Source organism: Blennius ocellaris (assembly GCF_963422515.1).
Source record: "Blennius ocellaris genome assembly, chromosome: 22".
In the NCBI taxonomy this organism is placed as follows: domain Eukaryota; kingdom Metazoa; phylum Chordata; class Actinopteri; order Blenniiformes; family Blenniidae; genus Blennius; species Blennius ocellaris.
The window spans coordinates 586889-602348 of record NC_137671.1 but is presented as its reverse complement, the minus strand read 5'-3'; the positions used below and the strand labels follow the sequence as shown (position 1 = coordinate 602348).

General features: G+C 53.6%; 1 protein-coding gene across 1 annotated transcript; it reads left to right on the top strand.

Annotated features, from left to right (window-relative positions):
* Positions 1-167: 167 nt before the first annotated feature.
* Positions 168-2112, top strand: phax (phosphorylated adaptor for RNA export). The gene is given in 2 exon segments (XM_080517948.1): positions 168-686; positions 688-2112. Coding segments are annotated over 2 exon segments (1188 nt in total). The 5' UTR covers positions 168-171; the 3' UTR covers positions 1361-2112.
* Positions 2113-15460: the final 13348 nt, after the last annotated feature.

The window sequence follows — 15460 nt, the reverse complement described above, 5'->3', positions numbered from 1 at the left end:
GTTTGATCGCGTCGCTTGTTTCCTGGTCGCCTGCTGAGGTTCTTTCGCTGTTTTTAACAACGTTGCCGAGTGTTAGCAGTTAGCTTTGACGTTAGCCGATGCGTTGAACCGGCGCTTCCGGTTGCTTTCCGCGGCACTTCCGGGCGCTTTCCTCGGCCCTGCGGACCGCAGATGGAGGGAGAAGTGGAGGACGGGGAGCTCTCGGGCTCCGACTCGGAGATGGGAGCCTCGTCCGGGGCGCCGCCGCGACCCCCGGCCCCCCCGCCCTCGTACCGCGGCGGGGGGGGCCTCCGGGCCGCCGAGTCCAGCGACAGCGACCCGGACTCGTCGGGCGACGAGGCGGCCCTGTGGCGCGGGAAGCGGCAGAAGGTGTCCGGAGCCCCGCAGCCTCCCGGCCCCCCCGGCCACGCCCCCCCCGGAGCCCCGCAGGCCCGCAGGGTGAACAACATCTGGGGGTCGGTGGTGCAGGAGCAGTGCCAGGACTCGCTGACGGCCGAGCTGGGCTTCTTCGGCATGGAGGGGGTCGGGACGTCCAGCAGGAGCGTGGAGACGTACAACTTCGTCCTGGCGAGGAAGCTGATGGAGAAGGAGCGGGAGCTGGAGCGGCAGCAGCGGGGGGGCGGGGAGGCGAGCATGCTGGACGCCGAGCTGGACGACTACATGAAGGGCCGGGGGTCCGAGGACGGGGGAGGGGGGGGGGGACGCCAAGAGGAAGAGGGCCGCCAAGCAGCGCCTGGGCCCCCGGCGCCAGGTGACGGAGGACGACGAGGAGGAGCGGGTGGCGGAGGAGATCGCCCGGCGGCTGCAGGAGCCCAAGAGGGAGCTGATCCGGCGGGTGGTGCGGGTCCTGGGCCGGGGCCGGGCCCTCCAGCTGCTGGGCGAGACGACGGCGCTGGAGGACGGCGGCGGCGTCCTCACGGCGGACGGCAGCCGGCGCCGCACGCCCGGCGGCGTCTACCTGCACCTGCTGAAGGGCGCCGCCGGCGTCGGCAGGGAGCACCTGAGGAGGATCTTCCTGGAGGAGCAGCGGGAGGAGTCGAGGAGCAGGAGGGCGGCGCAGAGGAGGCGGCGCCACGCCGTGGCGAGGGAGATGAAGCAGGCCGTCGGCATGCTCAACCTGCAGGAGCACGACGACGGCTCCAGGGAGACCTTCGCCGGCGACGCCAACGAGGCGCTGGAGGCCCTAGAGGAGGCGCAGGAGGAGGAGGCGCAGGAGGAGGAGGCGCAGGAGGAGGAGGCGCAGGAGGAGGAGGAGGAGCAGGAGCAGGAGGAGGAGCAGCAGGAGCAGCAGGAGGAGGCGGCTGTGGGCACCGAGGAGAACGCCGTGGTCTACAACGCCGCCGACCTGGAGGTCTTCTGACTGAAAACTCAGTTTGTCACCACTTCCTGTTTCCTGTTTCCTGTTTCTGAAACGCTAAACTTGTTTTGTTTTGATCTTCTGTGGAAAATAAAAGTCGGATGATTTGCAGCTCCTGGAGGAACTTCTCTTCTTCTTCTACTGTTCTTCTTCTTCTACCCTCTTCTTCTTCTACTGTTCTTCTTCTTCTACTGTTCTTCTTCTACCCTCTTCTTCTTCTACTGTTCTTCTTCTTCTACTGTTCTTCTTCTACCCTCTTCTTCTTCTACTGTTCTTCTTCTTCTTCTACTCTTCTTCTTCTACTCTTCTTCTTCTACCCTCTTCTTCTTCTACTGTTCTTCTTCTTCTACTGTTCTTCTTCTACTGTTCTTCTTCTTCTTCTACCCTCTTCTTCTTCTACTGTTCTTCTTCTTCTACCCTCTTCTTCTTCTACTGTTCTTCTTCTACTGTTCTTCTTCTTCTTCTACTGTTCTTCTTCTACTGCTCTTCTACCGCTCTTCTACTTAATTAAAAAAACGCTTTAGAAACCAGTTAAGAAGAAAAGTTCACTGGTTTTGGAGGTGAAAAATAAGAAATGATCTATTTTCAATATAATAAATGATGAGACAGGAAATGTATCATGTTATGGAAACGTCCAACATTAGTTACGTAATAACTGAAGCATATTTGAGTTTTTGAGCAGCAGCATATTTAAATAAAAACTCCCTTTAATGCCGCTTTCATCCTCTAACTTTACAATAAAAATACATCAGATACATGATTTTTGGCATTAATGTGAGAATCAACCTCAGTCCTGAGCAAAACGAACAATTCTTATTAGAAATGAACCTTTTAAATGCCACAAGTTAGTGGATGAAAACAGTTTGTGTCCTGCAGTGACCAGACGCCACCAGCAGGTGGCGGCAGAGCGCTGAGCCTCCAGGAGGCCGCGAGCCGCCGAATTAGTGCTTTTATTTTGTTAATTAATGTTCATTAAGACTGAACAACTATTTCAACTTGTTGACAGTGAATCGAGGAGGAGGAGGAGGAGGAGGGGGAGGGGGGGAGGGGGAAGAAGAAGAGGAGGAGGAGAAGGGGGAGAAAGAGGAAGAGGAGGAGAAGGGGGAGGAGGAGGAGGAGGGGGGGGAGGGGGAGGAAGAGGGGGAGGAGGAGGAAGGGGGGCCGGGGGAGGAGGAGGGGGGGGAGGGGGAGGAAGAGGAGGAAGAGAGGGAGGAGGAAGGGGGGCCAGAGGGGGAGGAGGAGGTGGAGGGGGGGGGGGGGAGGAAGAGGGTGAGGAGGAGGAAGGGGGGCCGGGGGAGGAAGAGGAGGAAGAGGGGGAGGAGGAAGAGGGGAAGGAGGAGGAGGAGGGGGGGAGGGGGAAGAAGAAGAGGAGGAGGAGAAGGGGGAGAAAGAGGAAGAGGAGGAGAAGGGGGAGGAGGAGGGGGGGGGGAAGAGGGGGAGGAGGAGGAAGGGGGGCCGGGGGAGGAGGAGGGGGGGGAGGGGGAGGAAGAGGAGGAAGAGAGGGAGGAGGAAGGGGGGCCAGAGGGGGAGGAGGAGGTGGAGGGGGGGGGGGGGGGGGAAGAGGGTGAGGAGGAGGAAGGGGGGCCGGGGGAGGAAGAGGAGGAAGAGGGGGAGGAGGAAGAGGGGAAGGAGGAGGAGGAGGGGGGGACATAACAGGTCCTTATGGTCTCAGTTGGACCAAAGGTCTTCAGGAGGACTGAAGTTCTGCTTCGTCTCCATCAGGATCCGTCACCTAGCAACCAACCTGTTGCCTGGATACGATACGACACTTCCTGTTTCTACTGGGTCAACGGACCGGAGTTCAAAGAGTTTGGTGTGTGAAGGGGGGGGTGGAGGGGGGGGAGGGGGGGGGGGGGGTGAAGGAATCGTTTTAGGATCCAGAAGTCCCCAGCGAGGGGACGATACCCAGCGACTCCCTACAGGTCTGGGGGACAGAGCCGTCCCTGCCCTGGTCGTCTTCGTACCAACATGAGGACCAGAACCAACATGAGGACGACGTCCAGCAGACTCAGTCTCACCTGTCCACCATCAGAAGGGACGACTTCCTGTCCAGCAGACTCAGTCTCACATGTCCACCATCAGAAGGGACGACTTCCTGTCCAGCAGACTCAGTCTCACATGTCCACCATCAGAAGGGACGACTTCCTGTCCAGCAGACTCAGTCTCACCTGTCCACCATCAGAAGGGACGACTTCCTGTCCAGCAGACTCAGTCTCACCTGTCCACCATCAGAAGGGACGACTTCCTGTCCAGCAGACTCAGTCTCACATGTCCACCATCAGAAGGGACGACTTCCTGTCCAGCAGACTCAGTCTCACATGTCCACCATCAGAAGGGACGACTTCCTGTCCAGCAGACTCAGTCTCACCTGTCCACCATCAGAAGGGACGACTTCCTGTCCCGCCCCGTCCAGCAGAGACATTTGGTGCTGCAGCCCATTCAGGGTTCTGCAGCTTCGTCTTTCAGCCGGTTGCTAGGAAACATGGAATCGATGTTTGACCTTGTGCTTTTCTTCTCTGTTTTGCCGCATTGCTGATCTTTAGTGTTCAAACGACGCTTCTGTTGGTCTCGTCTCCACGTTCACCGTCCGTCTTCAGAGACACGATCAAACGTCCAGGAAGACGCTGATCTTTGTACCACGAAGTGAGAAACAAAGTCCTGATTTGAAGAAGAATCTGAATTGTCCTCCGTCTCACTGACTGTCAGAGACAACGAGGTGTCCTCCAGTGGACAAACGATCTCTGTCATGATAACGAGGCCTGAGACAGACTGAGATCAGATCGTCTTGATTCATGAAAACACTACAAGACTTTTTTTATCGGTTGAAGAACCTTCGTCCCGACGAGGAATCTGACGCTCGAACAGACAGACAAGGGACAGACAAGGGACAGACAAGGGACAGACAGCAGGCAACACAAAGGACGTCAGTCAGTGTGAAAGATCCTCGTGTGTCGTCTCTCCTGCCGAAACAAAGACGTGGAAGACTGAAGACAGAAGACAGAGACAGAGACCGAAGACTAAAGACAGAAGACTGACGAAAGAGACAGAAGACAGAGACAGAAGACTAAAGACTAAAGACTAAAGACGGAAGACGGAAGACGGAAGACTGAAGACTGAAGACTGAAGACTAGAGACAGAGACAGAAGACTGAAGACTCAAGACAGAGACAGAAGACGGAGACAGAAGACAAAAGACAGAGACAGAGACAGAAGACAGAAGTAGAAGGGAGGAGCTGCAGGACGAAGTCTCAGCCTGGTGAGGACAGACGTTCCTCTGGAGACGCCAGCCTGATGCTTCTGCAGCGTCTTCTCACGAAGACTCATGTCTCATGTCAGGACAAGAAGGTTTGAAGACGACAGGAAGTATCTGTTCGTTCTAATTTCCTCTCTGTGGGTTCAAACCCCAAATGTCCCTTCTGTCCCTTCTGTCCCTTCTGTCCCTTCTGTCCATGTGTGGACGAGCCGAACTGAACGATTCAGAGACTCGTCCGTCATTCCAGCAGCCGATCAGTACGCTCGTTTGTCCTCCACGTCCCCTTGTGGATCCGTCTCCTCCGAACCGCCACGCCGTCAGAGCGTCACCCAGCAACACGTGTTCGCCGGCGAGGACGACGCCAAGGACGAGCGTCGAGCGGAGGGGATGAAAAGACGATTATTTCTATGGCTGAAGTTTCGCTCAACGCCTCAAGGACGAGTCTTTGTGAGCCAGAGAATGTGGACGTGTCTCTGCAGGGGGACGACTCCAGTTCTACATCCCTGGAGGAAAACAAGCTTCGCTGGACGACGGCACTCGTTTCCCGTCGTTCTGCTGGACGATCAACCTGAGCAGGAACGACGCAGAACCTCGTCTGGTGAAAACGGAGTCCATACAAAACTCACACTTCCTCTTATAAACACATTTTCACCGCTTTGTCAAAAAATCAGTGCAGCAAAAGTTTAGTTGATTCACGTTTCAACAGAAACTCGTCAAGGATCAAAGGTCAAAGATCAAAGATCTATTGAACGTCAAATAGACTCACCTGATACGCCTGGAACTGACAGGATGAGGGTAACAGGATGAGGGTGACAGAGTGAGGGCGACAGGGTGAGACTGAGGGTGACAGGGTGAGACTGAGGGTGACAGGGTGACTGATCAGGCCTCAGCAGGAACTTTCGGATCTCAGACGTCCTCATTTCCAAAATCAGTGCTTCTCCTGCCTTTGCCGCCATTTTAGCACCGAGATTCACCTCAGTGTCTGTTGCCAAGCAACCCCTGACACTTTGGGCTGTGGTGTGAATGGAGGAGCGCACACACACACACACACACACACACACACACACACACACACACACACACACACACACACACACACACACACACACACACACACACACACACACACACACACACACACACACACACACACACACACAGCAGGGGGGATTGTGACGTTGATGCAGTAAATCTACAAACTTTGAGTTGAATGAACAGAACTGAGGATCAGTGATCGACTCCGGTTGTTTTCTGTAGTTTTCACTCGTTTGATGATGAATCCCTGCAGGTTTGGGTCTCGGCGAACTTCACCTCCACCACCAGGTGGCGCTGGTGGCTGCTCCCCAGCCTCTGCTCTTTGAGCTCGTCTCTCACCCGTCCAGCAAGACGCCGGGCGAGAGACGAGCTCACGGCGTGGAGGACGATCCGTCACTCCACTTCCTCATTCAGCCTTTGTTTACGTGGTAAACAAGCGACGCAGCAGCGTGACGTCATGGAAACAACGGAGGAACGTCTCATTTTGCACCCTTCTTTCATCTTTCATCAAATCCAACAGACGTTCAGAAATAGTGCTGGACGTGTTTCATGCACTGCGTTTTACCTTCAATAATGCAGGAGTCACGTTGGCGTCGCTCGCAGGCAGATGGCACCGCGTGTGAAAAGGTCTTGGTCACCAGGAATATCTGCAGAATGAATTCAGGATCCAGGAAGGAAACAAGCTAATTGTTGGAGACGATTCTGAATGCTCAACTACATTTTTGGAGAGACTCCTGAGAGGGTTAGCTGAGGGTCAGAGGTCAGAATCAATGGCTGCTGTCTCTCCGGTGGACGTCTCGGTGTCTCTCCTTCATCTCATCCCGGAAACAGGAAGTTGTACTTCCGGCTTTGCGTTACATCATAAATCTGCTGGCGAGCACATGTGGTGGTCTGGCGCCTCGGCAGGCGTCAGAGACAAGAGCTGAGAAAGACCTTCAGGGCGGGTCGTGGGTCTGGAAGGTCTGGGATTGGGATTAGGATTAGGATGCAGCTCCAAATGACTCGACCTTTGACCTGAGTGACTTGCGCTTCTGGAGGTGAACCGGTTCCATGGAAGAAACCGGGGGCAGGGTTTTGTTTGCGCTGCTTGTTGACGGCGTATTGCCGTCGGCCCTTTGGGTCCTCAGCGGCAGCGTTCAGCCTAATTTAGCTCGGTTTGTCGTTTCCCGTCGTCACACGTCCAATTTACCTCAAGTGAAAGCGTGAAAAAGTGTCGATTGGACGAGAGTCGGCCCAACAGCTGGGAGGACAAACCTCGGCTTCCACGACAGTCTGTTCTGGATTCAACAGCCTCGTCGAGAATCCTTTCAAGTAAGACGCACACATCACTTCTCCTTTGTGCCCTGCGAGCTGAACATTTTAGAATTCTGTGGAAGATGCTGCCGAGCTGCGTCTCTGCCACGAGCGTCCCACTCACACCCAGACGCTGCTGATCTAATGATGCTAATGAAGCCAAGAGGCACCGGGAGTACCAGGGGCCTGGCGTTCTGCCAAGTCTCTGGAGACTCAGGACGATCAAGACGATATTGGCTACCCTGAACCGAGGGCCCGGGAGGGGTCATGTGTGAGGTCTGCTGCCACACCTCAGACGCCCCACTGGACCTCACAGCCTGATCACATGTAGAGGAACTGTAGAGACGTTTCATGAGAATCACCGCTCACGAAACGTCTCTCCGGTTCATTTCAGTGCAGAGACGAGGACGCTGTCAAAAACCTCCCAAAGCCCCCCGCAGAAACCCAAGTGACAAATCTAGCGAAGCGCTTTGAAGCTGCAAGAAATCCCCGGCAGAGGCGTAAAGCGGATTAACGCCAGCCGACAGCCGTGAGACAGTAAGGCTGCAGGTGTAGGGCCGGGTTTCAGAACGAAGGCGGCTGCGTGTCTGGACGCATTAGCGGGACGGACTGCGCTCCGGTTCCACCAGGAACAAGGACGTCACCTGGAAGAAAACGTGGAACCGGTACAAGACCCGTTCAGCTCCACGTCTCACGTCACGCTGATCAGCCGAGCAAAGCTAGGAGGGAATTTGAAGAACTTTAGTCACGCAGAAGCAAAGTTTTCTCTCGCTAGAGGCTAATTTGGGTTCTTGTTGTGGCGCCCCGTCTTCTCTGTCGTGACCCGTCTTCCCGGTCGTGACCCGTCTTCTCTGTCGTGACCCGTCTTCCCGGTCGTGACCCGTCTTCTCTGTCGTGACCCGTCTTCCCGGTCGTGACCCGTCTTCCCGGTCGTGACCCGTCTTCTCTGTCGCGACCCGTCTTCCCTGTCGCGACCCGTCTTCCCTGTCGCGACCCGTCTTCCCGGTCGCGACCCGTCTTCCCTGTCGCGACCCGTCTTCCCGGTCGCGACCCGTCTTCCCGGTCGCGACCCGTCTTCCCGGTCGCGACCCGTCTTCCCGGTCGCGACCCGTCTTCCCGGTCGCGACCCGTCTTCCCGGTCGCGACCCGTCTTCCCGGTCGTCCTGATGAACGTCAGCGGCCGATCACGGCTCAGCTCCGGATCCTTTTGTTGGGCAGGAGCCCGGCTTCATTACCTCTGGATTAATGAGGCGATAAGCTAGATGAAGCCGCCTGTCGGACGAGGTGAGGAGAGGCTAATGGAAGGAATCACCTCGGCTGATCCGGTCCTTGGAGTCCCACCAACCAACCAGGAGGACGAGACCTGCTCCTGGGAGAAAACCTGTAAACCACTAGAATCATGGATTCATTAACTGCATGACGAAGTCGGGAGTTCACGACGGAGACAGGAAACCTGAAACTCTGAATCGTCCTCGTCACTCTCTGACGTCTCTGGACTCCAACTTTACCGACAGATCAGGGAATTAATGCTCAGATTTACATTCAGCTCAGTCGGTATGGATCCTTGTCATGCTCTCAGGCCACGCCCCCTTTCCTCAGGAGGACTGTCTGTCAAGGGACTGTTTTTAAAGGTTTAGTGTTAAAGGGTTAAAGTCCCAGTGAAATGAAGGTTCCACCTCCAAAACGCTTCTAGAACGTTTTCCTGCTAACTGGCTGAAGGTCAAATGTTAAAACACGACAATCTGAGAGAAAATAGCTGATAAACGTTGCTATTTCCTCTGCTGGGCGGAGCTTCTGACAATAACAGAGTGACATCACGAGTTGTGCACACGCCCAAGTTGTGTTTACATGATGGAGGATCAGAGTTTTGACCACCAAGAGGCTGAATTGAACCAGATTTCATCATCATGGTCATTTCAAACCCAGTGATTGATGAAGAAGACACAGAAGGTGGTTCTGCCGTCGGTGACCCCGTCTGGAACATGTTTGAGGAAGCAGAAGACGCTTCGTCCTCCATTCGTCCTCGTCTCCTCGCCTCAGCAGCCGCCACTTTTCACCTTTGAGGCTTTGAGGCTCCGGACTTTTGGCAGAACGACCGTCTTCCTGGATCCAACACGTCCAAGAGCTAGAAGACTGTGGAATCACTGAAGAGTCCAGGTGTTACTGGATCGTCTACTAGCGTCTACAAATCCTCTCTGAAACCAAGACGTCGTCCCGTCCAGGTCTTCATTCCCGCTGGATGTCTTTCCCTCGTCCTACGATTGTCTTGCGGAGCGACGGCCGTGAGGTTTCAGCCCCGGGCCTTCGTGTTTCTCATGGTTTCTCATGGTTTCTCATGGTTTCTCACGGTTTCTCAGCTTGTCTTCATGTTCAAGCAGGAAATAAATCATCATATAAGAGAGAATGTTTGCTGACTCATGATTCTATCAATCCTCTGTTTATTTCCAGGAAACAAAGTCGTCCTCCTCTAGTAGAGACAGAACTGATAGGACGGCAGCGAGTGGAGGACGACTTCCTGTGTCCCATCAGATCAGAAGCTTCACAGCAGCTACAACCGAAGGTGGAGGACTGATGAATGTCCCAGCTCCTCCGTCCTCCTCAGACCAGGACACTAGTTCTACCTGCTGCTCAACCAGGAGCTCTGCTTTTCGTCTGGTCGCCTCGTTGTCTCATTGTCTCCTTGTCTCGTTGTCTCATTGTATCGTTGTCTCGCTGTCTCGCTGTCTCGCTGTCTCATTGTCTAATTTTCTCGCTGTCTCGTTGTTTCGCTGTCTTGTTGTCTCGTTGTCTTGTCTCACTGCTGCGTTGTCTTGTTGTCTCGCTGCCTCGTTGTCTCATTGTCTCGTTGTCTCATTGTCTCATAAGGGACAAGGGAGATAGTGTAATTCGGGCCCCACACCTTTAATTGTAGCAGAACGTCTCTCCTCCACCCATCGTTCAGGCTGATCGTCTCTCCTCCACCCATCGTTCAGGCTGATCGTCTCTCCTCCACCCATCGTGCTGCTGATGGAGGTCGGAAGCCTAAAGAATCACAAAGTTCCCTCCGGCGGCTCTGAAAGTTTAATTTGGACTAAGTGCAGCTCCGATCTTCTGAATCGGCGTGACGGAGGAACAGACGGAGGAAAGACGCTCCACATTACAATAATTGCTCGCTATTTATTTCCGCTCTAAATACACAAGTTTGTTTATTTTTAAATTGGAAAGTGAAGAATGTTTAGTTTATATAACTAGCAGGTTTCAAACACTTTGTGGTTCAGGAGAAACAGAATGTTCTTTATGTCCACTTAGGGTAGGGTAGGGTAGGGTAGGGTAGGGTAGGGTTGGGTTGGGTTGGGTTGGGTTGGGTTGGGTAGGGTTGGGTTGGGGTTGGGGTTGGGGTTGGGGTTGGGGTTGGGGTTGGGGTTAGGTTTGGGTTAGGTTTGGGTTAGAGTTAGGTTAGGTTAGGTTAGGTTAGGGTTAGGGTTAGAGAGATCAGCCCAGAATAGAGAGTTAGGGTTAGGTTAGGGTTAGGGTTAGGTTAGGTTTGGGTTAGGGTTAGATTAGGTTAGGTTAGGTTAGGTTAGGTTAGGGTTAGGCTAGGTTAGGTTGGGTTGGGTTGGGTTGGGTTGGGGTTGGGGTTGGGGTTGGGGTTGGGGTTGGGGTTAGGTTTGGGTTAGGTTTGGGTTAGAGTTAGGTTAGGTTAGGTTAGGTTAGGTTAGGTTAGGGTTAGGGTTAGAGAGATCAGCCCAGAATAGAGAGTTAGGGTTAGATTAGGGTTAGGGTTAGGTTAGGTTTGGGTTAGGGTTAGATTAGGTTAGGTTAGGTTAGGGTTAGGCTAGGTTAGGGTTATGTTAGAGACATCAGCCCAGAATAGAGCCTCTCTCCTCCCAGCAGCTTCGGTTAGGGTTAGGGTTAGGGTTAGGTTAGGTTAGGTTAGGGTTAGATTAGGTTAGGGTTAGGTTAGGTTTGGGTTATGTTGGAGACATCAGCCCAGAATAGAGCCTCTCTCCTCCCAGCAGCTTCTCAGGACAAATGAACACGAGACCCAGAAACTCCGGCTCTTTAATGTTTTAGTCCAAACCCATTACGGGACGTCGGCCTGCATCACTTCAGCTGCAGCTCTGCAGTAATCCGTTCTACTGTCATACCGTCATACGCTGCAGCAGGGGAGATCATATACAACCTGTTCTACTTTCTCTTCCAAAGTCTCTGGGAAAGTCTCACGCAAGACAAACTGCAGCGGAGACGATTTATCAGGAGTCGCATGTGAAACAAAGACATTCTAGGTTTTATATTCATTATTTTACTCTCGTACATACGTGATATACTTTATTATATTTCTACCTTATGGTTGTAGATCCTGATAAAAGCCACTCGCTGTATGCTGGACAACCTCCTCCACCCTCCTCCTCCTCCACCCTCCTCCACCCTCCTCGAGTGACGGAGGATCAAACACAAAGTCCTTTTCACCGTCTGTTCAAGTATTTAATTCACACATTTAAGAAACAGATGAAAGTGAAAAAAAACCCTTTGATCCTCATTCTACAAGTTCAAACTCTATTGTCCTGGGGTATTGTCCTGGGGTATTCTCCCGGGGTATTCTCCCGGGGTATTCTCCCGGGGTATTGTCCCGGGGCATTGTCCCGGGGTATTGTCCCGGGGCATTGTCCCGGGGTATTGTCCTGGGGTATTGTCCTGGGGCATTGTCCCGGGGTATTGTCCCGGGGTATTGTCCCGGGGTATTGTCCTGGGGCATTGTCCCGGGGGTATTGTCCCGGGGTATTGTCCCGGGGTATTGTCCCGGGGTATTGTCCCAGGGTATTGTCCCAGGGTATTGTCCCAGGGTATTCTCCCGGGGTATTGTCCCGGGGTATTGTCCCGGGGTATTGTCCCGGGGTATTGTCCCGGGGTATTGTCCTGGGGCATTGTCCCGGGGGCATTGTCCCAGGGGTATTGTCCCGGGGTATTGTCCCAGGGTATTCTCCCGGGGTATTCCCTGCCGCCCCGGCACGTCGCCCTCGTGGTCGTCAATCAGCGGCTCGGTGTCGGTGAGTCACGCTGGAGGAGAACCTGAACAAAGCCAGTAAACGAAGCCCCACTCTGCCTCTGACTCACCGTCCCTCGACGGCCCGCTCTCATTATGCCACTTACCAGGGTTTAAATGCCATGCTACGCTACGCTAACAGCTACGCTAGCAGCTTCACATCCCAGCGTCTCGCCCTCATGTCTTTGATCCCTTTGCTCCGTCACAACATGAGGCGGGGAAACACATCAAAGATCATGGTCTTGTCTCGTCTCAACGTCCCACTGATCCGATTCTGACGTACAACTCTGAGTGCTGTAGGACTGTCCTCACCTCCTCGTCTGTCTCCTCCTCCTGTCCGTCCATTTTGTCCAAACATAGAAATCCTGCCGGGGTTCTGTCCGTCTTCCCTGAATGGACGGCGCTCGCTCTTCCTGCTTGACACACATCAACTTCAACGACCTCTGATCCTGCAGCTCTTCTCTGGTAAACGTCTGCAGAACCAGTCCTACAGAACCAGTCCTGCAGAACCAGTCCTACAGAACCAGTCCTGCAGAACCGGTCCTACAGAACCGGTCCTGCAGAACCAGTCCCTGCAGAAGTGGGTCAATGGGTTTCGTGGCTCCTGATCCACTTTCCTGAACCAGAATCTGCTCAGTGACTCAGTAGAACCCAGAGGAAACAGAACGAAGGCCAAAAAACCCCCGAAAGGACGAGGCGCTGCCCTGAAGGCGGATCCGTTCAGGAGAACAACTGGAAGTTTTCTTTAGAACTCGTCTTCTGAAAATCTTCATTTCAAATTAAAATATTTTTGTTAAAAGCCTTGACGACTCTGTTGTTCTGAGTTATAAATAAAGTTTAGCTGGAATCATGAAAACGACAGTATAGGTTAGTGTAACTGACACTCCTCAACCAGTACTGGTCCGGGTACCAGTACCAGCACCAGTACCAGTACCAGGAGGAAACACCATTAAAAACTGTTTTTAATTTAGCGTCTGAATGAAAATAAAAATCCTCTATTTAGTCATTTGGTCAATAAAAACCAAACTAGTCCTACGTTACCAGGTGAGTCTCTGCGTTACCATGTGTGTCTCTGGGTTACCAGGTGAGTCTATACGTTACCATGTGAGTCTCTGCGTTACCATGTGTGTCTCTACGTTACCAGGTGAGTCTCTACGTTACCATGTGAGTCTCTGCGTTACGTGTCTCTGGGTTACCAGGTGAGTCTCTACGTTACCATGTGAGTCTCTACGTTACCATGTGAGTCTCTGCGTTACCATGTGTGTCTCTACGTTACCATGTGAGTCTCTGCATTACCAGGTGTGTCTCTGGGTTACCAGGTGAGTCTCTACGTTACCATGTGAGTCTCTGCGTTACCAGGTGAGTCTATGTTACCAGGTGAGTCTCTACGTTACCAGGTGAGTCTCTACGTTACCAGGAATCGTCCCAGAAATATAAAAAGCTCCTGTGATGCAATATTCATGTGGCAAATGTGGCATTTTGGATTTGAACAGCTGCCACTCGCCCCAGTTCTCCGGTTCTCCGGTTCTCTGGTTCCCCGGCGGTGGGCGGAGAGGACCGGCGCCGTCCTGGGAAACACACCGAGCTCCGGCTGTTTACGGCTCCTTGGCATGTCTGTGGCTGTTGCCATGGCGACGCCAGTAAAGATGCTGGGGACGAGCAGAGAACAAACATCCAGACCGGAGCTGCTCGGTTCCTCCGTCACCGGAGGAGCTGGTGTGGAGGGGGGGAGCTGGTGTGTGGGGAGGGGGGGGGTGGGGGGGGGGGGGGGGGGGGGGAGCTGGTGTGGAGGGGGGGGGGGGGGGGGGACAATATGTCAACCAGTCAGTCTGTCCTTCACAGAACTTCTACAAACGACGACGTTAATGACGACTGTTCCTCAGTACGGTTCTGCACCAGTTGGTCCTGGAACACCTCAAGGTCCAGCTCAAGGTCCAGCTCAAGGTCCAGCTCAAGGTCCAGCTCAAGGACTGGAGATGTCGCTTGGCATTTTTCAGAAAGTTGTTTTCAGTGGTTGTGAGTCTCGTCGTCATGACGACACCGAGGTTCTGTTTCCACTTGAAGAGTCGAGAGATGGTGAAAGTAAACGTAGAATAAACGTGAACGTTTGTGACGACACGAGGACATGAGGACCAGAGGACATGAGGACATGAGGACCAGAGGACACGAGGATATGAGGACACGAGGACATGAAGACATGAGGACCAGAGGACACGAGGACCAGAGGACACGGGGACCAGAGGACACGAGGACATGAGGACCAGAGGACACGAGGACATGAAGACATGAGGACCAGAGGACACGAGGATATGAAGACATGAGGACCAGAGGACACGAGGACCAGAGGACACGGGGACCAGAGGACACGAGGACCAGAGGACATGAGGACCAGAGGACACGAGGACCAGAGGACATGAGGACCAGAGGACTCGGGGGCTAGAGGACACAAGAACATGAGGACACAATGACACAAGGACCAGAGGACACGAGGAGAAGAATCTAGAACCCTGTGAGGAAGAAAGAGGAAGACCCAAAGGACACGAGGGTTAAAAGATAAATATTTATGTGAATCTGTCTCGTCTTTACACCGTCGGGACGTGAGACACAGTTTGTCGTCTTTTTCTTTTCAACAGTTTGACGTAGTTTTTTTCAGCATGCAGTTAGAAGAGAGGCTCCAGGGACACACTGCAGACGAGTCGTCCTCACAGTCAAAACATGGAACCGGGGACGGGTGGAGACGGGTGGAGGCGGGTGGAGACCCGACGGAGAACGACCGAGGACACGAGGGACACCGAAGACACAAAAATACATCCGGGTCAGAAAAATAAACACCTTTAGCTTTTCTCTAAAGTCCCTACGTCAGTCCAGCAGGGCGTGGACTCCGCCAGGGGCATTGTGGGTAATGAGGGTGGAGCCCCGCCCACTACACCACCTCCTCCTGGTTCCTCTGCTCCGTCACAGTTTGGGTCGGTCTCAGTCCTGCTCGCAGCTTCCTGCCGCCTCCGGCAGCGCTTTGGGATCGTTGCTACTGAGAGCCTGGAGTCGTTCTGGAGTCGCTCTAGAGTCGTTCGAGAGACGTCCTAGAGAGGTTCTAGAGTCATTCTAGAGTTGCTCTACACTCGTCCTAGAGTCCTTCTAGAGTCCTTCTAGAGTCGTTCTAGAGTCGTTCTAAAGACCTTCTAGAGTCATTCTAGAGGCATTCTAGAGTTGCTCTACACTCGTCCTAGAATCCTTCTAGAGTCGTTCTAGAGATGTTCTGGAGTTGGTCTGGAGTCACTCTAGAGACGTTCTAGAGTCGTTCTCGAGTCCTTCTACAGTCATTTTAGAGTCATCCTAGAGTCGTTCTAGAGCCGTCCAAGAGTCCCACCAGGAAACTCAATACACTTCTGCTACACTCTGGCTCCGCCCCTCACCGGGGGGCGGGGGCGGGAGGGGGGGGGGGGGGGGGGCTTTGTTGGAAGAATCAAGTTATACAGTTTATTTAAGGAGGGTTAGGGTGA